This window comes from Aspergillus niger, assembly GCF_000002855.4.
Source record: "Aspergillus niger supercontig An04".
Lineage (NCBI taxonomy): Eukaryota > Fungi > Ascomycota > Eurotiomycetes > Eurotiales > Aspergillaceae > Aspergillus > Aspergillus niger.
Window position 1 is genome coordinate 151,111 of NT_166539.1, and position 27,436 is coordinate 178,546.

The 27,436-nt window shown below is 51.5% G+C and overlaps 10 protein-coding genes across 10 annotated transcripts; 4 read left to right on the forward strand and 6 right to left on the reverse strand.

Moving 5' to 3' along the window:
• Positions 1-4,073: 4,073 nt before the first annotated feature.
• An04g00710 (uncharacterized protein) lies at positions 4,074-4,617 on the reverse strand (the record flags this gene model as incomplete). The annotated part of the gene is made up of 2 exons (XM_059747272.1): positions 4,074-4,409; positions 4,474-4,617. The coding sequence occupies 2 exons, from the start codon at positions 4,615-4,617 to the stop codon at positions 4,074-4,076; spliced, it is 480 nt and encodes a 159-aa protein (XP_059600444.1).
• A 1,157-nt stretch (positions 4,618-5,774) lies between these two features.
• An04g00720 (uncharacterized protein) lies at positions 5,775-7,558 on the reverse strand (the record flags this gene model as incomplete). The annotated part of the gene is made up of 2 exons (XM_059747273.1): positions 5,775-7,055; positions 7,154-7,558. 2 exons carry the CDS (start codon positions 7,556-7,558, stop codon positions 5,775-5,777), a joined length of 1,686 nt encoding a protein of 561 aa, XP_059600445.1.
• Positions 7,559-7,763: 205 nt separating this feature from the next.
• Positions 7,764-9,775, forward strand: An04g00730 (uncharacterized protein; the record flags this gene model as incomplete). Its single annotated transcript, XM_059747274.1, has 3 exons — positions 7,764-8,557; positions 8,591-9,214; positions 9,493-9,775. The coding sequence occupies 3 exons, from the start codon at positions 7,764-7,766 to the stop codon at positions 9,773-9,775; spliced, it is 1,701 nt and encodes a 566-aa protein (XP_059600446.1).
• Positions 9,776-10,451: 676 nt separating this feature from the next.
• An04g00740 (uncharacterized protein) lies at positions 10,452-11,877 on the reverse strand (the record flags this gene model as incomplete). The annotated part of the gene is made up of 2 exons (XM_001401401.1): positions 10,452-11,334; positions 11,384-11,877. 2 exons carry the CDS (start codon positions 11,875-11,877, stop codon positions 10,452-10,454), a joined length of 1,377 nt encoding a protein of 458 aa, XP_001401438.1.
• Positions 11,878-13,679: 1,802 nt separating this feature from the next.
• On the forward strand, positions 13,680-14,344 carry An04g00747 (hypothetical protein; the record flags this gene model as incomplete). The annotated part of the gene is made up of 3 exons (XM_059747275.1): positions 13,680-13,856; positions 14,037-14,174; positions 14,312-14,344. 3 exons carry the CDS (start codon positions 13,680-13,682, stop codon positions 14,342-14,344), a joined length of 348 nt encoding a protein of 115 aa, XP_059600447.1.
• A 417-nt stretch (positions 14,345-14,761) lies between these two features.
• An04g00750 (uncharacterized protein) lies at positions 14,762-16,217 on the forward strand (the record flags this gene model as incomplete). Its single annotated transcript, XM_059747276.1, has 6 exons — positions 14,762-14,946; positions 15,007-15,164; positions 15,224-15,442; positions 15,493-15,821; positions 15,870-15,978; positions 16,120-16,217. The coding sequence occupies 6 exons, from the start codon at positions 14,762-14,764 to the stop codon at positions 16,215-16,217; spliced, it is 1,098 nt and encodes a 365-aa protein (XP_059600448.1).
• A 387-nt stretch (positions 16,218-16,604) lies between these two features.
• Positions 16,605-19,352, forward strand: An04g00760 (uncharacterized protein; the record flags this gene model as incomplete). The annotated part of the gene is made up of 7 exons (XM_001401404.3): positions 16,605-16,612; positions 16,664-16,901; positions 16,947-17,001; positions 17,054-17,948; positions 17,992-18,566; positions 18,610-19,012; positions 19,061-19,352. 7 exons carry the CDS (start codon positions 16,605-16,607, stop codon positions 19,350-19,352), a joined length of 2,466 nt encoding a protein of 821 aa, XP_001401441.1.
• Positions 19,353-19,547: 195 nt separating this feature from the next.
• Positions 19,548-21,414, reverse strand: An04g00770 (uncharacterized protein; the record flags this gene model as incomplete). The annotated part of the gene is made up of 2 exons (XM_059747277.1): positions 19,548-21,175; positions 21,246-21,414. 2 exons carry the CDS (start codon positions 21,412-21,414, stop codon positions 19,548-19,550), a joined length of 1,797 nt encoding a protein of 598 aa, XP_059600449.1.
• A 311-nt stretch (positions 21,415-21,725) lies between these two features.
• An04g00780 (uncharacterized protein) lies at positions 21,726-24,198 on the reverse strand (the record flags this gene model as incomplete). The annotated part of the gene is made up of 5 exons (XM_059747278.1): positions 21,726-22,218; positions 22,265-23,320; positions 23,350-23,484; positions 23,529-23,986; positions 24,100-24,198. 5 exons carry the CDS (start codon positions 24,196-24,198, stop codon positions 21,726-21,728), a joined length of 2,241 nt encoding a protein of 746 aa, XP_059600450.1.
• A 719-nt stretch (positions 24,199-24,917) lies between these two features.
• Positions 24,918-27,126, reverse strand: An04g00790 (uncharacterized protein; the record flags this gene model as incomplete). The annotated part of the gene is made up of 2 exons (XM_001401407.3): positions 24,918-24,965; positions 25,066-27,126. The coding sequence occupies 2 exons, from the start codon at positions 27,124-27,126 to the stop codon at positions 24,918-24,920; spliced, it is 2,109 nt and encodes a 702-aa protein (XP_001401444.3).
• Between the last annotated feature and the right edge of the window lie 310 nt (positions 27,127-27,436).

The window sequence follows — 27,436 nt, forward strand, 5'->3', positions numbered from 1 at the left end:
ATAAGCTTGTCACTATAGCCGCCGATATAACAGGAATACCTGTTAGTAGAAATACTCTATCCTCCGAAGGCTCAGATCCAACCCCCGACGCAATCATCATTATGACATCCATAGACGATAACTATCCACGAGTGCAGTAAAACAGTCGTGTCCTATGCTCTGCTCTTCAACCCACCGTCGCCAGTCAACTCATTGATGAGGTTGCCGATCTGCGGATAGAATTAAACACACTCTTAAGGAATACGCCTCGGACAGGGTCCATTTACTGATGCGTTTACTCGACTGAGGAATCTCCGCATTTGCATTGGCTCCAAGGATAGTGCACCCCTATTGACAACAACCTTATTTCACAGGATTTGGTCTCGGACAAGGAGCTGACAGCTATCTCATGGGTAGTCAGCGCGGGTTCGGATTGGAGTTGCGCAGTCATCTCCCCATATGGAAACCAGGGATCTTGCGTCCTCATCCCAACACTGTCTCCACCCTATAACCGAGTAAGGAAGCTTTACTTTCGGAGACAATACGGCCCTGCTTGGAGGAGAAAGATTGTCAAGGCGTGAGTCTATATCTCATGGGACAATGCTTCCCCGGCCCCCGAAAACCCAACGGAAAGGCCAACAATCCCCAGAGCCGGCGCTGAACCCTTTCTTCAAAAAGTGGTTCTGTCCCCCACAATGCTGGAAGTATACCGGGGACTACTTTATTCAGGATGGGCCCAGCAGAAAATTTGCATGGTTTGAGGATGCCGAGCTGAAAAAAGTCGTCCTCCACGAGCAGGCATCGTGGCGACGGATGTGGCCATCAAATGTGCCTGTCGTACTCGAAGCTTTCAGCCTGCTATGGCAATGAAATCTTTGGACTAGAGTTCGCCTATCAGTCAGGCCCTCAAGCCGCCACAGCGATATACGTGGCGGTATGTCCCGTCAGATCATGATCTTTATGAGAACGGTATTCTGATAGGCTTGTCAATCAAGACATCCGGCTCTGCACTAGTGGAAATCCAGTTCGAGGTAAAACGGTCTAGGTCGAATTAAGAGCTTCGGAACCGAGCTTCGGGACGAGGTCGACAGCGTCGAAGTGGTCCGCATGTTTCCTCACATCTACATACCGAACTGATGTGTTGGCTGCAATAGACGGTTCAACAAGGTTGCCATGCGGCTGGTAGTAGGACTCGGTCCCAATGTTTCTATACGGTCACATTCAGAGGACATGACCCTTGCATATCACAATGAACGTGGTCATAAGCAGAGCGTCACATACTGCTGGATAGGAGGGATAACCACTACCAAGGCCACTTGCGCCTCTGGTGGACTGAATTTGAACGTGGAGTGCGCGCGCGAGCCTGATTGCATATGATCACAGCATACTGTGGGATACGAGTCCGAGACTACAATCATTAGCTGGTTTCCTTCCGATTTATCAGTTATTCTTAGATTTTGTTCTGAGAAGCGACAGAAACTGGAGGAAATCTAGTCTCATCTGAGGACTGGACAAGTTCCGAGAGGGGAACAGAGCGGTCACGAATAAAGGTACACTCTACTCGGAAGCCACTAGTCAACGACCAGCGTGGATAATTGCTAGTGCAGTAATAAGGCGTTTGAGAATTCTGGTTGCGATTGTGTTGACTGGCTATACGGAAAGTCATCTTCTGCCTTCCAGATACTGTTGGATCCGTGGAGAGTACAAGCCACCGCGCAAGGCAATCAGGATTCAAGGTCACCATCTTTAACATATCATGCTGCTCTCCCTTCTCAGGGAGCACGAATTCTGGGAGCCTCCACGCGTGCTCAAGCACCATGCGGGATAATCGATCTGTGGCAATTGCACATACGCAACACTGATTGAACACCACCTTCCTGACAGGTCGGTTTCCATACATCATAACGCCCAAAGCACTGTCGACCATGCTAGATCGATCACCTTCCTACCCACCACCTTCCCTGCCACAAAATCTCAATGTGCTCTTCTTCCCCCCAACTCCGCTACTTCGCTTCTGTACAGTTGGTCAACGCCAATGCCCACCCTTCTGATTGTCCTCCAAGACGGGGGTGATCATCTTTCACTTCGGGGATTCTGAAAGATCGTGAGAGCAGTACCAAGAGCAATACACATCTGATTGTTTCAATCCACGGACACTTCCGCACTCAAACTTCCTTGAAGATTGAAGAATGTCCTGGTCGCTTATCCCATCATGTCACCAAAGTGGAACACCATCTCAGACTCCGCCATCCCAGCCTATGCTTGGCAAGTAAAGTCGGGTCTCCTTAGCAAGGTTGACGCCAGAATCGCAAATTGATTTTGCATGATACCATTGGATATGCGGAATCAGACCGCCCCTGCTAAACCCGTGTATCATAAAATATGGCTCTTCATCCTGTTCAACACTATTATTCTGCCATGTTGGTAAATTGAGCGAAAATGGATTGTGACATGACACCCCTCAGGCTTAAACGCGCGTATGGAGGAACTCACAAGGTACATCCAATCGCGGCGGTATGTACAACTGGTATCTGGCCTGCGGTCTCGGCACGACACGGTCAAAGGAAAGCACGAGGGGCTTCTAGGCCTTCCTTTGGTGACTCTAATCGCTTGAGTCGAGTTCTCTCAAGCGCCATTGTTGGAGCGAGGGCCATGCTTCATGAGCTTGTCCGGCTCGGTTACTGTACTTGCTCTCACCGCACATCTCGAGGGTTTGGGTCTTGTCCAGTGCTTCAATCTGTACCTCACACGCCTTGCCTTGTAGATCACGGGGCTCTCACTGTTGGAGGGCCGGGGGGAGGGGTGTGTTGGGTCTCCATCAATAGGTCTTCCTGAGGACATCCTCTTTGCTTTGACATCGTTGTTCCGTTCACGGCCACATCGCTTGCACCACTGCAGCTCCTAGTCGGCTGGTTTCACAGAAAGAGTTACAGGTTGCAGGATCCCTCACTCTGCGCACAGTACAGTCTCGGACCGAATCTGAAGCCACGACCCGACCAAATCCCCTTGGCATGTCGCATATGAGAGTTCTCTCTTATCTCGCATGCGTCTTTCTACCAGATGAACATCCGTCTCAAGCGTGGCTATGATGGGTGGAAGTGGGGATGTAGAATTCATTGACTTGGTTTGAAAGAGTGCTCGTTACGAAGAAGCCGTTGGCAATAGAGCAACATCAGGTGAGATGAAAGAGACCCCGATGAGTGGTTGCTCGGGCTGGAGGCTACTGAGGATATGCGAAATGTCTGGGTCGAGTCAACGCGCCATTTTGACCAATTCGCACTCTCATACGAAGAGACCACTAAGTCCTGCGGGTGTGCGCCGTCTAGTGATATCAACTAGCACCACTCGGAATGACTCCTACTCGACCTCTCTGGCACCGTCTCTGGTTGAGGCTGATCGGAATGGCTTGGAGATGCACGACGTGCTGTCCAGGATATTCTTGTTCGTTCTCTGTACGTTGCGTTATGTTGTTTTATTATCCATCGACGGATACGAATCATTTTTCTGACCAAGAGCTTCTTGTGTAATCCATCTCTACGATGGATATTCTGCATGTCACTCCGCTGGATAACTAGCAGACTACTACGCCTCTTAAAGTCTGTTGCTCGGATGGATCCCTTGTGACGTCCATTCTTGTTCTCATTGTCCCCTGTGCAACATCTTCCAGATTGCCTTTTTGTTACACCCTGACTTCTCACTTGTCATGTTGCTTCAGAAGACACCCACGACGGATGCCAAGTCTCCTTTTCCATCCTGGGTGATAGCCATGAGCCGACCTACCCTCGGAACCATGTTCTTCGTTTGCTATAAGCCAGCGAGACTCATCCTCCCTAATAAAATTGTTTGATTTAATTTGATGATATGGATTTCATTCAATGTATCTAGCTAGCTACACTAAACCATTACAGTTGTTTTCAAATAATAAAAAGTAAACAAGATGAACTTTAACGCAGTCAAGTCCATCCCAAAGATCTTTTTCCTTTCTTCTCCACCTAGGTATCAAGTGGCATTCCACATGCATGCACATCAAACCAAACACACATGACAAGAATAACAGACAACACACTCCACCATCCGCTCACTCACTCACTGATTTAACCCAAGAGCCCTCCAGTAAGAGACCCGGCTCCACCACCGCTCAACAATTCACCCACAAGAGGGATCTTGGAGAGCGGGTTGTCATTGACGACATGCGAAGAGGCGGTCGAAGGGGCAGAGCTAGAGGTGGACGGTGTCTCCTCGGCAGTAGAGGAAGGGGTGGTGGAGGAGGGCTCAGTGTTTGCCACCTTCTCCTCGGTCTTAGGGGCAGCCTTGGACTCATTTGCGGGCTGGTCGGTGGTGCTGCTGGGGGTGTCGGATTTGCTGTCATTGTCCTTCTTCTGGTCGTCGTCCTCCTTGCCGGATATTTGTTCGAGCATTTTGCTAGCGGACTAGGAGTTTATTACATTAGCTAAAGTGGAAAGGTGTGTTTTGTGAAAAGGGGGATTGAATTACCTCGAGGGATTGTTCTGCGACCTGTTCGGCGAGAGTACCGTCCAGTTCGTTACCACTGGAGTCCTCTCGCTTAACGGGCATGGCCGTGACCATCAAGGCCAGGAAGAGGCAGAGGACGAAGATGGAGATGCTGAGACGGGCCATTGTGACGATGTGTGGGTATGTGGAAAGTAGGGAAATAGATCAAGAATTGAATTTTGAGATAAATAGATAAAAGAGTGGACAGGCGTGATAGATGAATGTAGATCGATCTATAGCCAAGTGTGATCAAGCTTGCAAATGGAAGTATAGAAGAAGAGGAAGAAGGTATGAGACAAACGACCAGATCAGAGATGAATCCGAATGCTCGCCTGGTGTGCTACCGAGCTGACCTCGTGGGCATTTTTATATCTGTCCTTGGCTTCCCAGGTCCACAGTAGATTGTCTGGCATTCCCCTGGTTGGGAGGAGAACGAAGGGACCGCGCTCACTCGCGATGTACTCAAAACATTGATGATCCGCGTGGCTCATATTTGGGGAATCCAAGGGCTTGGGTGATGGTGGCTCTTGTTTGGCTGATTATCCCGTGGTGTACCTTGATGGACGCAAGGGGTGCTCAGGGCGGCGTATCCTCGTGCAGGAGGGTGGAGGGATAAAGCTTGATGGGTATATGGATCGGCAAACCGGCAGGAGGAAGGGCACATTCCGGGGGACAGAGTCTTACACAAGTGTCTGAATATCCTTGGGTTATTGCGCGGCATGGTTTACTCCTCTTAACTGTTCTGCAGGAGAGCCGCGCGTGCATCCAGGATGCATGCCTGACAGCAGCTGCGAGACTAGCGCGTCTGTTTCACGATGACAGGAGGGTTGTCTGCTGGATTACGGGAGTAAAGCCAGCTTGGAAGGGATCGCAATCTATGAAGGGCGTCGTCCTTGTAGTAGCAGAAACTTCATCGTGGAATTTTGTAAGGTGAGGTTGTGTAACAGTCGCAAACTTGCTATTGCCAGGAGGTTCGAAACAGTTCTTAAACAAGTGTCGAACTACAAAGATTAATCTACTCCGTAAAATTCTTTGCATACTTCCTTGCTAATTAGATCGTCCAGCCTTTTGTTTTTACCTGAGTAGTCAATTGAGTGATGCGGACTATGGCCATTCAATTATTAACAACGCATTGTGCAATTTGATGATGCATTATCTCACTGCTTTAGGAAATACGCAGAACTTAGTTATATTATCAGCCATGGGTATGGTGCAGTAGCCATGTTGACGGAGGAGTACTCACCAAAGGAACTCAAATGTTTTTTCAATTTCTGTACCGTCCCTCAGTTCAGATGCTTTTCTCCTTCGAAAAGCCTCCAGTATGCCACTAATGGCGCAATAATCGACCGATATGCCTTGGAGATATCAACATTGTCAACTGTACAGTTCGGCCAATTCAGGCATTGATCTACCACTTGGCGATATCCAAACCCGATGTGCGCCTCCACAAGTGGTAGAAGACGGAGTGCCGTGTTGCGATTAGCCACAACCTGCACTTGATCATGATCTTCCAGTGTCTGTAACGCCTCCAGGGTCTTACCCTGAGAAAGCTCCACCAGTACGAACCCTAAATGGATGAAAGGTTCGCCTGCCGGTACCTGACTAACATGCAGCCGTCTGGGCTCGTTATTCAGGTCCCATTCAACATAGGTTTTGGGTGTCGAGTCGCCTGAATCTTGAGAGACCTTGATGTCTCGGGCTCGCCACTGTCTTCTGAGCCAACTCCCGTCAAACTGGAAAACCGCACATGCAAGATCCACCGCGATTCGTAAGCGCTTGACAATCGGAAGGGTTTCTCGACCAGTAATTTCAGAAGACGAGGCCAATATTGCAAGTATCTCTTCAAGAGTTTGTGACTGCATGTTCCGTACGCTCTCTGTATTGCTTCGCAGATGGTATATATTATGTTTGTGCTTTGTGTCGGTCACGTATCCGAGAAGCATCCGTCTGCCCTCGTTGATACCGATGGCCGACAGTGAAATGCACATATTGGCGATCTGAACTGCGGTGGGCAGGTTTTCGGCCCCAATGACGGTCCCTTGTTGGGTACCTGAAACCCCTTGGGGAAATCTGATATTGGGTATGTTTTCATCAATAGGCAACCCTTGTTGGCTTGACGTAATATGGATATCACGACATAGTCCCTGCGAGAGACTATGAATTTCTGGCTCAGCCTGGATTTCATGCCAGCGATTTGGGGTCCCCAAAGTCATGACGCCCAATTTAAATTTGATGGCCATTCGAGATTTAGTTTTCTGTTCGCTTGACGGGTCACTAGTCCATGGGGATTTCGAGGAGTCAAACGTAAAGTAAATTCTGTGCTGAGACTTGCAGGGACACCGCCAATAATCCCCGTTAATGATCGCATTATACAGGCTGCTTGCTAATCGACGGCCTATTTGATGTTGCTCTGGCGATACTGGGAGTACGGCCCTTCCTGCGTTTATCTGCCGAATCTGATTGCATTGCGTCACCAATGTCTGTAGACGGCGGTTGTTAGACTCAACCTGGTGGATCAAATCCTTGTAAACGGGATGTAGGAAGATACGGCGGACTTTCTTGAGCTGTTCTTCGAAGGAGCTGGTACTGGTTGTCTGGTGGGCACGTGAACTTGGTCAGCGGCTTGGAAACCTTCTGAAGGAAAGTTGCTTGCTCGACTCACATCTATTCTGCCAGTACTGTCAACACTCAAGCCCAACTTCTGGGATAGGTTTTTTAGCTGGTCTGATAGCACATTTATTGTGCTCGTAAATGGCTCGTAACTACTTCCGAGCTTCTGTCTAAGCTTTTGCCATACGTCCTGGCTTGTCCAGAATGCCGAACCGGGATCGCGGGTCCAATCGCCATATTCATAGTGAGTGTCTCCGTCCACGGCGATCAGCAGTGTATTAAGCAAAATTGCCCTTTCGGTTTCCAAGATGCTGCGGTAGCTTTCCATTTCTCTCCAGTAATTCTCCGGTTTAAAACATGTCATTCTCTGGAACCCTTGGATATAGTTGTCGATCTGGTTCACCAGCAATGGCAGAAGGGCCAGAACGAGACTGGCTGCTTCGATCCCAGTAGCCATTTTGGAGCGCTGGAATATGGAACGCAACGGGGAAGAGACAGACCGTATAGCAGGCGAGGCTGAGATTGAACGGAAGGCAACGAATGACCCTCATACCCCGCCCTCTGTAATACATGAGTTGCTCACGTCAGGCTGGCGCTTGCAAGAGCCTTCACTGCGACCTCCCTCAACTCAGAGCAGGCAATTTGTCCCCATAGCATCAAAGATGGCACAGGCTAATTCACCATCCATATTCGCCGTCATCAGACAGTTGCATCTTTGGATCTCAGACGCACGGTTTGCGCTGTCCGATGATCCGGTTCCCGCGTCTCTCTGGGAAGATGAAATAGGGCGGATGCGAGTGTGGGCTGCCGACGTTGGAGCCGATGAATGCGGTTCGTTGTCCCTGGACTACAGACTGCGCGATTCATCTCACCTCAGGGATCAGATCTCCCGCCTTCTAGAACAGCTTCAAAGGAACTGTAAAGATTTGCTGGTCATTGCAGATCCCGGTTCAGATGGCAGGAAGCCTCTGAATCCTGATATGAACGAAGAGCTTCAGCCAGGCCTTCAGACAGAGCTCCAATCATTATATCACTCAGTGCATAATGCAGTGGACTGCCTCTTCCGAATTTCAGTGGCAATTCGCCAACCTTCCAAGCATGATTATGTTTTAGGGATCAAGGAGTATGATATAATCCAGTTTGAGCCCCTCGGTCAACGGCTCGTTCGCTCTAGTTATCGTCGGGCAGATAAATGGATCGTCGATCGGCTTAGCAGAACGGTATCACTGCGCCTGGCAATTCTGCAGTATAGAAGCAGATGTCAAATAGAACTCGCTGGAGGATTGGACAGTGTCATGTATGGCAAGCCTGCCACACCGAGGCTTGTTAACCGGGGCAGCTTACAGCTTGGGGAACAGGAGGATTGCAAGAATTCCAGTTGCTCGCGTGCAGCGATTCTTGAGGAAGAAGGTGATGAAGCATTTGTTTATTTTCCCAGCCAATCAGTGAAGGAAGCGTATGTATGCCCTTATTGCTTTTTCATGGTCAGGATTAGTTGCAGTGAGCAGTCTTGGGCCCAGCACGTCCTCAACGACATCATGCCATATGTCTGTGTCTTCCCAGACTGTCCATCGCCTCTTCGTTTGTATGAATCACGGCAAGAATGGTTCGCACACTGCCAACTTCATCTTAAGGGGTTGGGCACTATTGGGGTACTAGAAGAGTGTCAGCCAGAATGTCAACCAGAGTGCCAACCAGAGTGCCAACCAGAGTGCCAACCAGAGTGCCAACCAGAGTGCCAACCAGAGTGCCAACCAGAGTGCCAACCAGAGTGCCAACCAGAGTGCCCAACGAAGTGTCCCTTATGCACACTGAGCACGACATCCGACACAAGCTGCTGGGAGAGTCATGTTGCCAAACATCTTGAGAAACTGGCACTACTTGCATTGCGTCCGCATCTGCTGGTGGACAATCCAGAAGAGATGCCTATAGACTACGAATACAATCCTGCTTGTCGCGCCTATGGGAACGTACCAGGACGGTTCTGGAGACAACCAAGGAGAGATGATTATTATGAAAAGCGGAACGGAGTATCAGGCCCCAGCACTTGGGAGGAAACGTCTTGTGGCAACGACGCAGCAGCGGAATCTCAATCCTGGAGATTTATTGGTGGGTATGTTGTCGATGTGGAGAATCACGGAATGCAGCTGCAGAAGCCACCAAGTGCCTTTCTTGTAGTCATTCTCGCTGTACAAACTGTCGGTCAGTTTCAGGTTGATGTTTCGCATGTATGCATGCAGTCATGATCTCTTATGTTTAAGTTATAGCAGAATGTGAACTGAATTACTCGAAGCAGGAGATTTTGTAAGGCGTGTTTTCGCTCATAATATCTTTCAAAAGTTCTATTGTAACCATGACTACAAGTAACCAGACAATCTGATCACTACGCAGAATCAATCCAAATTCAGAGGATAGAATGTACCTCCCTACTTTGACACGTACCACCCCATACAATAAACAGGCGGCCGCAACACGAGGGAGAGATTTAAGGACGTATGTTTGTCCAAAGAATCCGATCACTCTTGGCACGATTTTGACCTCGACGAATCATGGGGATACGACGGACAAGGCTTCGAATGTGCCGACTTCATCTTCCTTCCTTCCATCCTCCTCAATCATCCTTGTTATAAACCTGTGGTTAGTTCAACATTTCAACAGTTTGAGCAACAATTGAATATAAGTAGCTAGGAAGCTCATTTTCTTCCTTCGCCAATCATATCCAACATCCCATCTATAATAGATGGGATAGACAGATAGACAAATAAATAGATAATAATATGTGGTGTATGCTCAAAGCGAACCCAAACGACCCCGTAACAGTTGTCAGGCAATGGGATTAGAACGAGCATATAATAATCACTCTTGGTCTCGAAGCTAAAATTTGCTAACGGAACAGAGTGAACATCCATCAACAAGGGTATGTTGGAGACCTTGAATTTCAAAAAGAAAAAGAGAAAGAGAGGGGAGAAAAGGAGACGCGCGAAAATTTATTTATGCCGGGCGGTGGAGTGAGATGCTTAGTAAGCTGGGTGCTGATGGCCCCACTAGTTGGTTATCTTATCCCAGCCATCGGGTTTATTACTTCTACCGCGGTTTGGGAGGGAATTTGGAGGTGGGAGAGAGTGTGTGAATTGATGGGTGTTTTTGCTTAGCTGGGATGTCCTGCTGTAGATGATTTGGTTGGTGTGTTTGGGGCAGGTTGTACGATCGGTCGATCATTACTGGGGTATACTTGGAATGCTACAACAAGCTGTGTCTGGGCACTGCATTATAGGTTGCGTTGATGATGATGGGAAATTATACAAACTGCATTACTATTCATGTATCATTCTCAAAGCTGGCTACACCTCTTAGAAACGTGCCAGAACCCTCTCCTGCGTGTCGCCCAATGCCCACGTATCGCTGTGGTTCTTGCTCTGTACGGACTTGGCCTGTTCCGCTGTGAAGCCCTTGGCCTCCACGGCCGGATTATAGCCAAGCCCGGAGATCTTAGCAACGACATCGGATGGCACAGGTGTAGCAACCTTGCCATCTGCGCGTTTGTACACTGTCACTACAACCGCACCACCCAAGCCCAGGTTGTGCTGGAGTGCGGCATCAGTTCCTTGGACCAGGCGGTTGTTGGCCCAGCCGCGCAAGTGCCAGACCAGCTCTGCACATTGCGCCAGACCCGTGGCACCCAGCGGGTGACCCTTAGAGATGAGACCGCCTGACGGGTTGATGACCATCTTGCCTCCGTAGGTGATGTCCCCCTTTCGGACCATCTCGTGGGCCTTTCCAGGTTCGGAAAGCTCTAGGGCATCGATGGTGATCATCTCGTTGGCGGAGAAACAGTCGTGCAGCTCGCACACCTTGATGTCCTTTACGTTGACGCCCGCCTCTGCGGTCGCGGCGCGGCATGCCCCCCGGGACATACCGAAGCCCATCAAGTCGATGGAGCTGCGGTTGTAGAGCGAGCTGTTGTCCGAAGCGAGCTGCTGACCCGCGATGAGGATAGCCTGGTCCTTGAGATGCGGACGGGCGTCGAGGAACGCCTGAGAAACAATGACGGCGGCGGCAGCTCCGTCCGAGGTCGGGCAGCACTGCAGCTTCGTGAGAGGTTCGTGGATCTTGGGCGCCTTGAGAATCTGCTCGAGTGTGTATTCATCCTGGAACTGAGAGTATGGGTTGCGCTTCGAGTGCTCGTGGTTGATGCGAGCAATCTCGGCAAAGTCCTCTGTCTTGGCGCCGTATCTAGACCTTGTTAATACATATGGATGACAGCGTAGGGCCTTGGACTTACTTCCCCATGTATTCGCGACCAGCATTGCCAAACATTTGTGCAGCACCAGGAGCATTGGTGATTCCTCTAGTCTCGGCCATCATGGTACCAAACAAGCCGGTGGGATTCGCGCGGTCATTATAGACTGACTGCAGACTTCCAGGGCTCATCTTCTCGAAACCGACAACCAGAACACAATCGGCAGCTCCATGAGAGACCATGGTGCGGGCCATGGCGAGGCCAGTGGATCCGGTGGAGCAGTTGTTGTTGACATTGTAGATGGGGATCTGGGTCAGACCGAACTGATAGAACACACGCTGACCGCATGTGCTGTCACCGTATACGTAGCAGGCGACACCTTGCTCGACGTCGTCGTAGTTGATGTGAGCATCTAGCATGGCCTTGACACCAGCTTCAAAGCCAAGCTCGTGGTAATCGACCTTGCCGCGTGGCTTGATGAACTTGGTCATTCCCACGCCCAGGACGTAGGCAGGACCAGATGGTTTCTTCCCCATGGTGAGTTTCGTGATAGTTCGTGGTCCTTCGTTAAGTTGGTCGTCAAAGATTCTGCAATAATGCAGTAAGATTTGTCAATAGATAGTTATGGATATAGAACAATACAGTATAGGTGACACGTTAAAAGGAACCCCTGAAGCACATGGGGATAGCAGCGGAGATAAAACTGAGGGCCGTTGAATGCGGAGAGCCCCCTGCGGGGAACCGTGCCGACCGAGGTCCCGAGGATAAGCTGACCCCAGTTGTTCATGCACAACCACTGCATTGTGCTCTTATGCGTCCGGTCGATATTTAGCTTTGGCCGATATGCTCTTCAGGTAGCACCAATGTTACCTAAGTACTGTCCAAGCTTTGGGTAAAAGAATGTGGACACCGGCAGACGTACATCACATCATGTCCATCCCATGTGAAGCGCCGGGCCGAGTCAAAGGTCACCAACGAGTCTCCATCCCGAGGATGCCAAACACTAGGATGAGCTGAAAGAATCTTGCAGCCCTGAATGACAAGGAGCATTATTGTGTAAGCATTTCTCCTCCCATTGAAGAGGAGGAAGTAGCGCTATCTGATAGACGGTGCTCTATGAGTGGACTCCACCATTGCACGACGTCAAAGTATATACTGACAACCCGACACGCACTGGGCATCCACACATCACTGACAATTTGGTGTCCACGAACTATCCGCTGATGCACCACGAAAGGGATGTTGTGTACTACAATGTGCGGACGATACGGTAGCTACTGCCATATGTGGGGTATCGAGGAGATGCTGAGATCGACCGAATCCTGATCCATGCATATCCATCCATCCCGGGGACGGCCTCCCGTGGATCAACAATGAGTTCTGACCAACAATAAACCCATGGTCAGTCCACTCAACGCTGGAACGCACCAGCAGGACGAGGTTTATTTCCATGAGCCAATAGACTGGTACGATTAATCGCTCGAGAACAATCTAACTGGAGCCAGGTCATGCCAGGTTCTAGCAATATTACGACACCATTCTCAGGATGGGTGGCACTGGCATGAAAGACCATGGTTGTCCACCATCGCCCTTATCTTGCCCAGAGATGACTGGGGAACTTTAATTCGCTCGTACCGCGGTATGCCACTGTTCCTTTGGCCACATGTTATCGGAGCATGATCTCTGCCAAAAAGTTACTTACGGAACTGGATCAAGAGCAATAGAAGATGCCACGCACCGCAGTAAGAAGGGATACGTCTATCACTGCGAAATGACTTATCCCGCCCGCTTTGCATGTGAAATCCCTCGCGACTGCAACTGTGCAGTACTAGCAGTATACCAATTAGAACCGGCAGAAGTCTCTGGCCACTCGTAGCATTGATGTTACCAAGTACTTCTATTAGTGTCAACCAAGACATGCACTGATGTAGCTGGCCCGACACTTAATGCTGTAGAGGAGAGCTGCGGAGTGCCATGATTGGAGGTGAGCAGAAAGATGTACCTGGCTTCCACAGGCATGTCCAGTTCCAGACGCATCCCGCCCTCCTCGTCCATCTGCCCGTCCGCCGGGGAGGAGCCAATGACTGCGGACTATTCAGCAAGCGTGGCCATGAGGGAGTGTCAATACGTGAGCATCCGCTCTGGTGAGTGGCTCGTCAGGCAGAGCGGGTACCTCCAACCACCGGACTGGCTTAGTCCGACGCAAGCTCCCTTGCCACGCCTCCCTCTTTGGGTTTAGCCTCCCAATTCGAGGTTCGAGGGTGGATTCTCGGCAACAAAAGCACCAATACGGAAAAGTCACACATCCCGGAGCACTTGTCAGAGTGAGGTTGCGCAAATGGGGGTTGGGAATGTACATTGTACCATGTCTCGTAGAGGAGAACATTTTGATCGGTTGCGAGTAATAGGCGCGCTTGCCCTCAGGCAGAAACACCCGTCAAGACCTCTCTGCTGGTCAAGTCGTACTGAACGTATCGAAATACTCGGTTGTCGCACTGGATGCTTTCACGACGACGTCACAGCCCGACTGACACGCTAAACCGGATCCAGAAGCACAGTCCCCATGCCTCGTTGTTTGCCTGATTCTTGGGGAGATTTCCTGCCTTAGTCAGAAAAACGCAGACAAGCTGGAGGTCACTAACTTAACTAGTCCACTTAACTTTCTCCCGAATAAGGACCTAAACCAAGTCGGTAGTCCATCGTGATGATCTCCGCCGCTTCCCTCCTCCCTCTTTTCCTGCATTTCGACTTTGGATTTCTCGCCCGCACGGCCCATTGTCCCCGCCTCATTGACCCTTCTTCCACTCCCGAGAGTCGAGTTCGTCTTCTGGAGGTAAGTTAACCAGCCCTGGTCCATGTTGTTGCTCGGACGGTGGTAATTGGGATCAAGAATACTGTGGTCCCGCTATGATGGCGGGGTTGGTGCGGATGGAAAGACCAAATGGCTAACGACCTGTGTGTTCTGTCCAGATAGCTCAGACGACGTCGTTTGTCTCGATATAGTCCCTGGGTGTGGAAGAGGGATTGTCTGCATACTCTTGCACCTGGAACAAAGCATTTGTTCTTACTATCACAACTTGGTCGAGTGTGTGCAAGCTTGACTATTGCTTGTGCAAGCTGAGTGCTATCACTGCCTCGGTTGCTCGAACCTGCACAACCACTATATATACACCAGAGTTCACTTTCCCTTGTGGACGGACTGTGCTATCGCCAGGCTTGTTGAGGCCTGCTTCATGGACAATTGTGGGACGCTGAACGGTCTGCTCGCACGTTGAGAGACCGCTTTGCGTTCCATAGGGTTCCCCAGCCTGCTTCTCACAGTTTCCCTTCACTGACCTTCACGGTCTCCGCCGGCGACGACAACGACTAAGCAATCAACACGGAGCACTTTCATCTGCCACAGATGGGATAACTCCAGGAATGACTCTTGACAAACACTCTGAACATGCACCCTTCTCACCTCCCCCCCCTCAACCTTCTCCTTTAACCCGGTCGACCCAGACTACTTTGACGATGAATGAAGCCACACGCAACAAGCTGCTTAAGAGTTACAAGACTCAGGTGGCCTCGGCGACATCCACTGTCTTTGCTACGCTTGCTGTGGTGAGTGCTACGCGCTACGCGTCAAGAGGTCGAAGCAAGAGGAGCTGACTAGATGCTTGCAGACTCCCTTGGAAAACGTCAAAACCCGTATGCAGACGTAAGAGAAATCCTGACTGCTACATGCTTCAGTCCACTGACTTTCACAGCCACAACTTTCAAAATGTAGCTCAGTGTGTTCGCTACTTGTGGCGTACTGAAGGCCCGCGTGGTTACGTGGCTGGTAGGTCGACATCGCCCGGGATTCTTGCAGCGGATAATTAATGCAAACGTTGAATCCAGGCGCCCTGCCACCTCTAGCGAGCGTTACGGCGGTCAGGGTTATGAACTTTTCCACTTATGCCTTTGCAAAGAACCGGGTCTCCAACTTTATCCAGAGAATGACCGGGGAGTCGCCTTTGGAAATCTACGACCAGGAAGGCAGCAGCCCCACTGTATCAACTGTAATCACCTTTACCGCTGCTGGTCTCTTTGCAGGACTCGTCAGTTCGCCGGTTGCTTGTAAGACGCGGTTTATACCCTACTTAAGAAGTTCGTACTGACGAGAACAGGTCCATTTGAGCTTGCCAAGAACGTGGTTCAGACCTCGGTCCTGATGTCCCACCGTTCCCAGGCCTCTAGTAATGCGCCCAATGACCCTTCACTGCGCAACATGCCACGTCTCAGCACTACCGAAGCTTTCAGACAAATTTATAAGAGATATGGCTTCCGCGGATTGTACACCGGGTTCCATCTTCATGCCCTGCGCGACACCGTCGGCACCGGCCTGTACTTTGGCGTGTATGAAACTGTCAAGCAGATTGCGGAAAAGGAAATGGGTAAGGGAACGGGAGCGCCCGCGATTGCTGGTGCGATCTGCAGCACCATGCCGTGGTTTTGTGTAAGTGTAATTCCTACAGACCAGACGTGAAAGAAGCTAACGAAATAGACCTACCCGCTTGACACCCGCAAGACTCGCGCTCAGAGCGTGCTGCTTGGCAAGTCCAAGGAAGTCGGAGAGGCGGCTTCGGCCATGGCAAAGTCCAGCATTTACAAGGGTTTGTCGATCATTTTGATCCGTACTGCCATCAACAACATGATTCTTCTGAGCATCTACGAATACATGAACAAGAGAATCGATAATCTGGATGATTCAATTAGCAACCTTTGACGAGCTGGATGATTAAATTCCTCAACAGCAAACCGGCGAGCTGGATGCTTGAATACATCTGCTGAAGTATTGGCTATCTGGAAGGTTAAATACATCTACGGAAGTATTGATGAGCTGGATGATTGAATACATCTAAGAAGTGTTGACTATCTGGAAGGTTAAATACGTCTAGAGAAGTATTGGTGGCTGGTTGATTGAATACATCACAGCAGAGCGGATGAGCTGGCTCATTAAACAGGATATGAGTTGAGCATTGGTGGATAGGAAGGATATTGCTCAACGTCTGGAACTAAATAGTACATATTACCAGCAAATACAAATTGATTCTGTACACCGCTGCAGTAGAGGCGTAAATACATAGTGTATTGTGGCAACTGCCACCAAGTCGGAGTGTAACGTACTTTCTGCCTCAGGCACCCACAACGTCATGCGTTGCCCGGGTGGGGTTGGGCTTTTCCGTCAACAAAACTTCCGGAGATCTGGCTGCATGTCTATGCTCTCTCGACTGACACGATGGCGTCGTACGTGCTGCTGCTATAATCTAGATGATGAATTCTGCTAACTCTCTTCAGTAATATCCTCCAGGTCCCGTTTCGGCGGTCGCACTCCGTCTCGCTGTCGAATGCCATCACGCAATACATCTCCTCCAAATATGACCAACGCCCGGACATGTTCGCCGAGGATCTGTTGATCATCGAGCGACTGCGAAACGAAGCGATCAATGTCCAGGAGCCTCATGTGAGCGGAGTCAGTCGGCTGGTCACCTATGCGGCGCAGCTGAAATGGCTGGGTGGGAAATTCCCGGTGGATGTGAGTAGATCGAATGATGCAGAGGGATAAGGCTAACGTGTGCAGGTTGGGGTGGAGTTTCCCTGGTATCCTGCGTTTGGATTCAACACGTCTCGACCGAGTAGGTGATATTAATCAGGGATTGGGAGGTGATGGTGGCTGACCGGTCTCAGTTTCGCAGAATAATATCCGGTTCGAGCTCGCGAACGTCATCTTTAACCTGGCCGCGCTGTACTCGCAGCTGGCGTTCTCCGTGAACCGCACGACATCGGACGGCCTCAAGCAGGCATGCAATTACTTCTGCCAGGCGGCTGGGGTTCTAACTCACCTGCGATCGGATATCCTTCCCGATTTGCGGACGTCGCCTCCTGAGGATATGGATGATATGACGCTGCAGAGTTTGGAGCAGCTGCTTTTGGCGCAGGCTCAGGAATGTTTCTGGCAGAAGGCTGTCAAGGACGGGCTGAAGGACGCGTCGATTGCTCGGTTGGCGGCCAAGGTCTCGGACTTTTATGCAGAGGCCGGAGATCATGCAGTCAAGTCGAATGCTATTAGTCCTGAGTGGATTCATCACATGACGGCTAAGCATCATCACTTCGCTGCTGCTGCGCAGTATCGGCAGTCTCTAGATTGCTTGGAAAAGCGCAAATACGGCGAGGAGGTCGCTCGTCTGAGGGACAGCGAGGCGTGCGTCAATGAAGCGTTGAAGGAGTCGCGCTGGATTAACCGGACTGTGCTGGGTGATCTCCAAGGGCTGAAGACAAGGGTGACTGAGGACTTGAAGCGTGCTGAGAAGGATAATGATATCATTTACCTCAATCCTGTGCCGCCCAAGTCGGAGCTCAAGCTGATTGACCGGGCATCTATGGTTGCTGCGAAGGCGCCGTCCCAGGTGACCGATGCTATTTCCATGCTGGGCGAGAACGGGCCTCTGGGGCAGCCGCTGTTCTCTAAGCTGGTGCCATATGCTGTGCACATTGCCGCTAGCATCTACTCGGACCGTCGGGATCGACTCATCAATGAGAACATTATTGGGGAACTGGAGAATATGACGGATAAGCTCAGGGAGTAAGTTGACCCATTCTAATGCTAGGCAGGGCTAACCGGTTAGTCTATTGTCGTCTTTGAATCTTCCAGGCTCGCTGCAGGCTCTGGAGAAGCCGCTTGGACTTCCGCCGACGCTTGTATCGCACGCAGAGGAGATGCGCCAACAGGACGGACTGAACCGGCTGCGGAAGTCGCTTGAGGACACAGCGAAGGTCAAGGCCAACGACAGGGCTGTATACAACGAGGGCGTGGAGCTTCTGGCCGCTGAAAAAGCCGAGGACGATGCTTCGCGCCGGAAATACGGAACCGATCGCTGGTCTCGGGCTTCGTCAGAGGAGGCTGCGCCAAAGTTGTACACGACGTCGCGCGAAATCGAGGGATACTTTACGTCGGCCCAGAGCAGTGATAACCTGGTTGAGCAGAAGCTGAAAGACTCCGCAGCAGTGTTCCGGGTGTTGACAGGCACGAACCGTGATCTGGAGATGTACGTCCCTAGTAGCCGGTGGGCTGCTCTGCCGCCAGAGGTCGAGCGCGAGGTCAGCCGACTGCGGGGATGTATGAGCGAGGTGAGCCGTCTGGAAAGCCGGCGGAAACGGCAAGCACAGGCACTGAAGGACAAGGCGCGGGCAGACGATATCAGTAAGTGACTTGCAAATGTAGTAGAATGAGCTAACAGAAGTAGGCCAAGCACTCATTAAAGAGACGGCACGGTTGGAGCGCGAGTTCCCCATGCAGGCGATCCAAGCCAGCCAGTTCGAGGATCTCTTCGAGGAGCAGCTGCATTTGTATGACACAGACCTGGACATGGTCACTCGGGAGCAGCAAGACCAAGACGAGATCGCGACACGGGTGCAGGAAGCCAACCGGGCGTTTACACGGGCACATACCGGCGACGCATCGACCAAGGAGCGCGAGCGGGCATTGCAGGAGCTGGAGAACGGGTATCTGAAGTACAAGGAGATCCTGTCGAACATCGAAGTGGGACGGAAATTCTACAACGATCTGGCCAAGATCGTTGGCCGGTTCCGCGACGACAGCAAGGCGTTTGTGCATAAGCGGCGAATGGAAGCCAGCCAGCTAGAGGGGTAAGCTACACGACTGATGCTAGAGTTCGGGTTAACTAACTGGGATAGGGACATTTCGAGTGCTGCCGCCATGGCGTCGCTGAATATCTCGCGACAGCCACAGCTGCAACCGCAGCCGCAGCCTCAGCCGCAGCCATCTTATAATGCTCCTCCGGCGCAGATTCAGCAGCCAGCGTACAATGCAGCACCGCAGGCAGCACCCAGACCAGAGCCCATGACGGCACCGCAGCCTACACGGGCGAATGCGCGGCCACCGATGACGCCGGGGATCTGGTCACCGGAGATGGGAATACGATTCGGGGGGCAGTGGGATCCGAGCAAGGGAGTGAAGTTTTCATAACCACCCACCCACTTAAATGCTAGAGCATACATACATACATACAGTACAGCATTGAATACATACATTATTGTTCATATCTACATTACATTAATGTTAATAGATGTGATATACCTTTACTGCAGACATCTCCTCATGATTATATACACTCCTCCAACATACGCTATATACATATACCCCCTATCAATGCAACCATCACTACTTATCATTCCCATGACCACTATGATGATGATGATGATGATGAACAGAACAAACCCTCCTCAACTCCTCCCCCGCCAACCACGCCCCCTCCCTCGTCTCATCCCACAACCCCATCTCCATCCCCAAATCCCCCGCAAGTTCATTGAACCTCCGAATCCACGATTCCCACATCTTCCTCGTAATAAACCTCCCCCTACCCTCCTCACTCACATCCTCAGTATTCTGTGGCTGTGGTGATGGAGCCAAAGGCGGAGAATTAGCTGCAGAGGTGGATGTAGATGCTGATACAGACCCTGATTCGAATTCGTCGAGAGTCAGACCTGCTACGATGTAGTTTTCCTTCTCTTCTTCTTTCTTTTCTTTTTCTTGTATTTTCTCTTGTTGTTGTTGTTGATGGGTAGGAGGTGAGGGATGGGATCGATCGCCCCGTCTCCGCCAGAGATGTTCGCCGTAGAGGAGGGCGAGGGTCGTTGCTGTGAGGATTTGGGTATTTCTTTGCAGATGGATTTGTTCCTTATTGTTATCGTGATGATTCTGATGGTGGGGATTGTTGTTGTTGTTGTTGTTAAGTACCCGAAGACAAGAAATCGCCAGATCATCGATCCATGACCCGACTCCATCCCCAAAATCATTATTAATAATATTATTATTATCATTGAATCCCCAATCAAACTCATCGAACCCATACTCATACCCTGAATTGAGATCGTCAGGAGACCGTAATACTCCTTCCCTGGCGAGGAATGCGAGGAAGGTGATGAAGTTGATCCATGCTTGGTAGAGGACCTGTTGATCCTTTGGATGTATTTTTTGAGGAGGTTGATGAGGAGGTTGATGATAAGGTTGTATATGTGGGAAAGGAGTAATGTCGGTACCGAGTGTTTTCCCAAAATCATGGAATATAGACTCCACCACGTCTTTGAATTGCGGTAGATAGGCCCATACTAGAGACTTGGTTTTCGTAGGCCGGATGGTAGTGTCAGATGCTGAGGAGGGGAGTTTGGGTGGTTTGGGTCGATTCTTTTCGTGAGGTTGGGGATGGGGTTCGTTGGTGTTCTTCTTTGGTTCTGAAGATACAGGAGTAGGTAGGGGAGGAGCTGGTGTAGAAGGAGCGGGTGTAGACACCGAATCATGTAAATGGCGAAGATAAGGCGATCCACCCACCGTCCCATCGAGATATACACCCAAAGACGGGTGGTAGAGTTCTTCTTCTTCGGTGGATTCTCCTTCATCTTCCTTTCCATTATTGTTCTCTTCATTTGTAGGTTCATTTTCATTCTTCTCAGTAATATTTTCATTGGTATTACTGTAGAAAGAATATCTATCCCTACTTGCGGAATACATCTGCGAAGAAGAAGACCAAGAGTACCTTGACTGCGCACGTGTACGGATATGCACATGCACATCGGGCATATTTTTGATCGCGTGCATCAAGGCGATTAGTTTCTTTTGAGGCGGGGTGGGTGTTTGGTGGGTTGAGATGTCGGTGTCGATGGTTTCTTTCTTTGCGTTGCTGCCATTACCGTTGGGGATGGTGGGATCAGCATTAGCTGAGATGATGTTTGTGGAGGGTAAACATCTCCCCGTGTGTAGAATACTTGCCCATAGGTCGTGGACGCATTCATCTGTATGTACTTTATTAGCATCACGGTGTATATGATATATGTAATATGATATGATAGGATAGGAGTATACCTATTCCTTCTCCCTTTCCGTTAATAAATGCACTTATTTCTTCTACTGCCGTGGCAACGGAGATCTCCTCCGCTAGACAGAGTTGAATGATGCCCGTGAAAGGGTAGAGGGATGGGGTGCCTTGGGTCCAGTTGTGGAGGGTGGCGAGGGTGTCGATCTTATGGTCCATTCCTTGTCTCTCTCTTTCTCTCTCTCTCGCTACCATACACTCTATGGTAGTAGGGAGGACATTGTGATTATGTCTGGTTTCCAGGTGGAGATGTTTATGTATCATGTGAACCGGTGTATATTCTTAAAAGTTAGATGGAGGGTTGTCATGATGTCATGTCATGTGATCATTTCGTGGCCTAACTATATATACCATCATATGCTATTTTGTATATATATACTATGCTGGTATCGATTATAATGTACAGGGTATCATCGCTCCAGTATTCACTTATCCCTAAGCCTTAAATTATGGCTCGTATATTCGGTTTCTCAAGGATTCTCCACCTCCACCTCGGGCATCACCATATCTAGCCCCTCGCCCAGGAAAAAGTCCAGCTCGCTGGGTCCGCCCTGCGAATGCTCGTTTTCTGCCAGCTGCTCCAGCAGACTCAGAAATGGGTCTTTTTCTCCTTCGCCCGCTCCTGTTGCTGCTCCTGCAGCTGTGCCTGTTGCGGTGGCGCTGGAGCTGCCCTGTGACGGGGCGTCCGGCGTCAGTGCCGGTCCGCCCGGCGTGGCTTCAAACGGAAACGTCGCGTACTGGGGCTGTGCGGGCGGTGTTGGTGCGGTGAAAGGGTCGGAGAGGAATGGTGCAGGGGAGTTGCTCACCCCTGGTGAGAAGCCTAGACTGCTCTCGGGTAGAGCGAGCTCGGGTTGTGGCCATGTCGGCGATGGCTGGAAGCTGATGGATCCTCGGCCTTGGGAGGGTAGAGTCGATGCGGGAGGGTACATGAGTCTGTTGAAATCGGGTCGGTCCAGTGGTAACCTACACAAATTAGTATCGTAAGTTGAATGAATAGGTGGTGGCTTACGGTTCGTCTCCGTCCACTAAGCGCAAATGCGCCCCATCCACGGCCAGCCCCGGATACCGGTCCAGGAAGTCCTCGAGGTGGAACACCGGGGCAAACCGCACCGGTCGCGCCGCCATTGTCCGTACCAGCTCGGCATGGCACGCTGAAATACTTTGCAGCATCTCCCGCTGGTGCTGCACCCCCGCCCAGTACTGCCGCAGCCACGACAGCTGGTGCATCTCGCGTGCGAGAAAGTCTGCGCTCGACGCAAACACTTCTCCCTCGCGCCCGTGGTAGTGGACTCCGTGTACGTGTACGGTGCCAGCCGTGCACACGCAGTATGCCACCAGGGCGGGCCACTCGATGCGTGGCGCGTGTCGGGCCAGCTCCACCAGCTCGGCGATGGCGTTGGCATGCGAAAAACAGAGCGTCGTTGCCTCGATCTGCCACGACTGATGCTGTCCCGTGCCGCGCAGTTCGACCAGGTCGATGGGGAGGAAGGGCCGATAGAGCAGACAGTGCACGAGGTGATAGATAAGCTTGCTCAGGAGCAGCAGCGTGCTCTCTGGATGGCCGAACAGCGTCTCGATCGATGCAAACAAATCCTGTGTGCCGGCCGCCCAGAGGTCGAGTTCCTGGCGGATCTTGGACAGATTGGAGAGGGCGTGCCAGGGAAAGTGTGAGTCGCCTTTGACGCCCCCTGCGGCGAGGTAGCGATGCGTGACGCCCAAAATGCGCGTAATGTCGACCAACAGGGCCGGGCCACCAGGGCCTTTGCGACGATCCGGGGAGTAGTGGATATTAGGGCCGACCGGATTAAACCATTCGCCCGTTTCAGACCCGCTGCCCGGAAGACGCAGGACGATGGAATGGTCGGCAATAAGACACGGTCGCTTGGAGCCACAGGTGAGAAAGCGATCCATCACGTAGACGGTCCAGAATAGACGCCGTCGCATCTCGCGTTCTGCCGCGGGCAGCGCTGCGGGTGCTTCTCGATACAAGTCCAACGCCAGGGTCATGGACACCGCATTGGCTGAGCAGTCAGTACCAGTCTGCGTCAGTTGGCGTCGCACATACCTAATACCATATAGGCTGTTTTGCCACACCCATAGGCGAAAAAGGTATGGCAGAGCAATAGCAGAGACTGGGTCCCTTCGATAGACGGATTGTCAATATCGACCAGCCGTCTTGCCTGACGAGCATACTCCAGGCTCCCTTGCGGTGGATTCGGCGTCGTATATCTACAAGATCAGCCAGATTCTTGCAAGCGATGGAACATTAATACCTCAGAGTTAGGGCATAAATGGCCATAGACAAATGCACCGGCAATTGTCCATGCTGATGTCGTTGACGGGTCGCCGTTTCGTCCAGAATCCAATAGGGCTTCCCATGTAGGCGGGCAAAATAGGTGTCCAACATGGCATCCGGCAGCCGGTGTTGCTGCGGCGGCGGCTGCGATTGCGGGGGAGGGGGAAAGCCATGAGGCGCCGTAGGGAACTGGAATGGCGTCGAGGCGGATGGCAGCAGTTGCTGGTCCATGGATTTGACGGGTGAAGTAGCCGAGGTAGGGGAAATCGGCGAGTCTTCCTGGAGGCGTTTTTCCAGCCCGTCGACACGCTTCAACAGGGCCTCCAGGACATCGGTTTTGGGTCCTCGCTTTTTGGGAACGGCGTCTAGCAGAATGAGTAAGTGTTCGGGGTTGGAGTGGCAGACAGATGGGATCAGACCATAGATGCATGGACACTGGAAGACCTTGCAGGCCTCACAGCTGGGACGTAACCGATTACATTTGATCTGGCACTCATGTGTCAGATCAATTCGTAGATGGTCTCACGAAATATAATAGTTATGGTTACCTTTCGTTTTCTGCAAGACTTGCAGTTCATTGATTCGCGGGGTTCGGCATGGACGCGACGGGGAGTGAGACGGTCGATGCTGACCTGGGGGCGGGACATGGCATTGCCTGTGCATAGGAGGGATGGAGAGGATGGAGTGGGTGTAGTTGGTGTAGCTGGCGTTGTTGGGGGGTGTGGATGTGGGAAGCGAATAGAGGATGAAGTGCAGAGAGAATAGAAGCAGAAGCCGAAGAGGAAGAGAGAGAGAGAGAGAAAAGTGAGGGAAAAGAGAAAAGCGAAGTGACCCCGGATTTAAAACCAAAAGCAAACGTGGAGAAGCCGGTGGACTAAGATGGATGTGGTTAGACAGTGCGAATGCGGGGGGTTCATTTAGTTGCAGTTAGTAAAGAGTGCCAGTCAGTAGTCGTCGTAACTGAATCAGTTGAGGGTTGGTCAACTACTAGTGATATTATTAGTGAGGGACTTGGGTTGGCTGAATGTTAAATTCATGCATGAAAGCAACACCCCAACTCTGTCGGTTAAATATCCTCGGGATTTTCCCGCTTCCAGCACGGATTCTCGTCCGCAATCCAGCAGTTTTACAAACAAAACTGTCACTATCCAGAATAGTGCCAGAACATATGGTGAACAGATGAACATCTCGTGAGAAACCGTCGATCGCAATCTATCACCCTGCAGACTATTCCAGTCTAGCAAGAGAAGCTATTCTTCAGCCGGCATATGCCCCGGCCCGGCACTGCGAGTATTTAATTTATTTCCAGTTGCCGTGATTGCTTTTAATATCCACTATCGTCTGTTGGATCATCACACTGCCTTCATCACACCATTAGTTGTAAAGCAGCAGCAGCAGCAGCAGCAGCAAACCACTACCCAAGAGTGGATACAGTTCATTTATTTCATCATACGGCTTCAATTCTATACTATATAAGAAAAATCCTAAAACACCCGTCCCGATGCCATACGTACAAAATCAAACGGTACATTCTGTCCCACCAGCAGTCGCAGTGTCTCCACCGTCGTCCATGCATCGACATCTTCAATCCCATACGCCGTCCAGCCTGCTCGCACTGCAACCCCCACGGGATCCCCCGTGCGCTCTCCCCGCGTCAAGTCCAGGTACACTTTCCCCCGAGTCGACGGCGGCGACGTGCGTCCACTCGTCCGGTAGTGCCGCAGCAACGGCTGCACCAGCAGTGACTTCTCTGGGGGCAGCGCCGACACCATCACAAACGGCTGCTCCACCATCTTCACCGATTGGATCGACGTAAACGGCTCCAGTCCCTCCGCCAGCGGGCCGCGCGCCCGAAACCCGACCGTGTGGATCGCGCCCACTCCCAGACTGCGCAACGCAAAGATCGTCGCCGATGCTTCGCTCTCGCTTCCCGCTAAGATGATGGCTGCTCGTCCCCGATACGCCGACGGCACATAGTCTCGTGTCAACGTCGCCCGAATTCCCTTCCACGTCGCATTCTCCCCCATCAACTGCTGTTGCGGCGATGGTGCCTGCTGTGGCCGCCCAGAGCCCCGCATGGCCACGATAGTATCCACCAGCCCGATCGCTTGCGCTGCTTCGCTGATGGCTGGGATACTGCTCGTGCCACTGGTGATTGGCGGGTGAACGGACGCTCCCCCAAAGCTCGGCTGCGTGATCACCCGCTCGATCGAGCCCGAGGGACCCCGGTCGATCGAGGTCAGCGTGTGCGGCAGACTGAGCTCATTGAAGCATTTCTCCATGAACATCGATTGCGGCGTGGATCGGAAGGATCCAATCGCGTACAAATCCCGCTTGGGAAGCTGTCCCATGATGTGGAGGGCCTCGTTGATCTCGGCGGCGGTCAGCTGGCCGGGCGCGGCAATCATCGGCAGTAGCGGATGCGTGATGGGCGAAAACACCGTGTTGAGCGCACGCGAAAGCTGCCCCAGTTGACCCATGTTGACCGCTGAGAGGAGCGGGTAGGGCCCGTAGGTCCCCTTGATCGTCGATCGGAAGTACTCCAGTTCGTAGTTGGCCTCGATCGTAGTCACCATGGCGATCATCTTGACAATGTCCGCATACTTGGCGCTTTCCGCAAAGATCCGGGGTGCCTCTGGCGACGTCCACTTCCACGCCCCCGAGAAATCGTGGAACGCAGACATGATGATGCTATTTCCTTTGACCTCCGACAGCCGTCTCCGGATGTCTTCGGGCAGCCACAGCTCCACATCAATGTACTCCACTCCCCACTGAATCGCCCGCCGGAGATATTTGTAGAAAAGCATCGGGTCATCCATCGGAAACTTGCCGTTCTCCTTGGTGCACCGGGTGGTGAAAATAATGGGCAACTCCGTATGCTGCCGAAGCAACATCAACTGCTGCCCTACGTAGCGAAGGCTCGGCACGGATGTCTCTGCCCCCTGGGGTGGTTCAGGATCGACCAGCAGATCCACGCGGATTTCAACAGCATCCGACCCCACAGAGAGAATGTCGAGGTTTGGCAGGGCCGCATGCACATCCGGAAACGTCGTGGAGATGAAGTTGGTCCGGTTCTTGGTCTTCAGGTCCTCATGCGGCCGAGTCTGGCCCAGGATCAGCGACAAAAAGCGCGTCAGGTCGCGGCGAAAGAAAGGACTGCGCAAAGAGTACAGGAACTCATAATGGCAGCGCTCGGTGAGTGCGTCATCCGGAAACGATCCATCGTCGACACAATGCGTGTTGACCAGAACACAGGCCGTCTGGTCATCCACATGTAAGCTTGGAATGGAATCTTCCGTGGCGAGAAACCCCACGACGACAGCATTGCTGCCCCGGCCAAACGTAGACAGCGAGGTTTCGGTGGTCCATGGCTTGCCGAGGATATCCGCGACCACTTGAACGATGGCCTCCTGCCCCGGAGTGTAGACTGTGACGACCGTCCGTGCAGGCTCCGGAGGCACGGTTAACGAAGTTAAAGCAGAAGATGTGGTAGAGCCTTTGAGAGCCGTGAGGGACGAAGTAGCGGCATCAGCCAAGAGTGTCATCCCCATGGGCTGATGAAGGGCTGTCTGCATCATCTCATTGCATACGCAGTATACTGCTCGTTCTCATACTTGAATGCGACCGTTAGATGTCGAAAGAAAAAAGATACGTCACGTTGACTCTCCCGTCGACCGCGGAGGAAGAGATCACGGAACAAAGATCAACAGCGGTTCGTAAAGTAGTATATGGTAGTAGAAGCAGCAGAAACAGCAGTAGTAAGTCAAGATCGGATATAAATGTAGTATGTATGTACTGTATGTGGCATTGATGGAACCCCAACCAAACTCGGGAAAGTGATATCTGCACCAGAGCCGAGTACACCGACAAACAACCCCAAGCCCA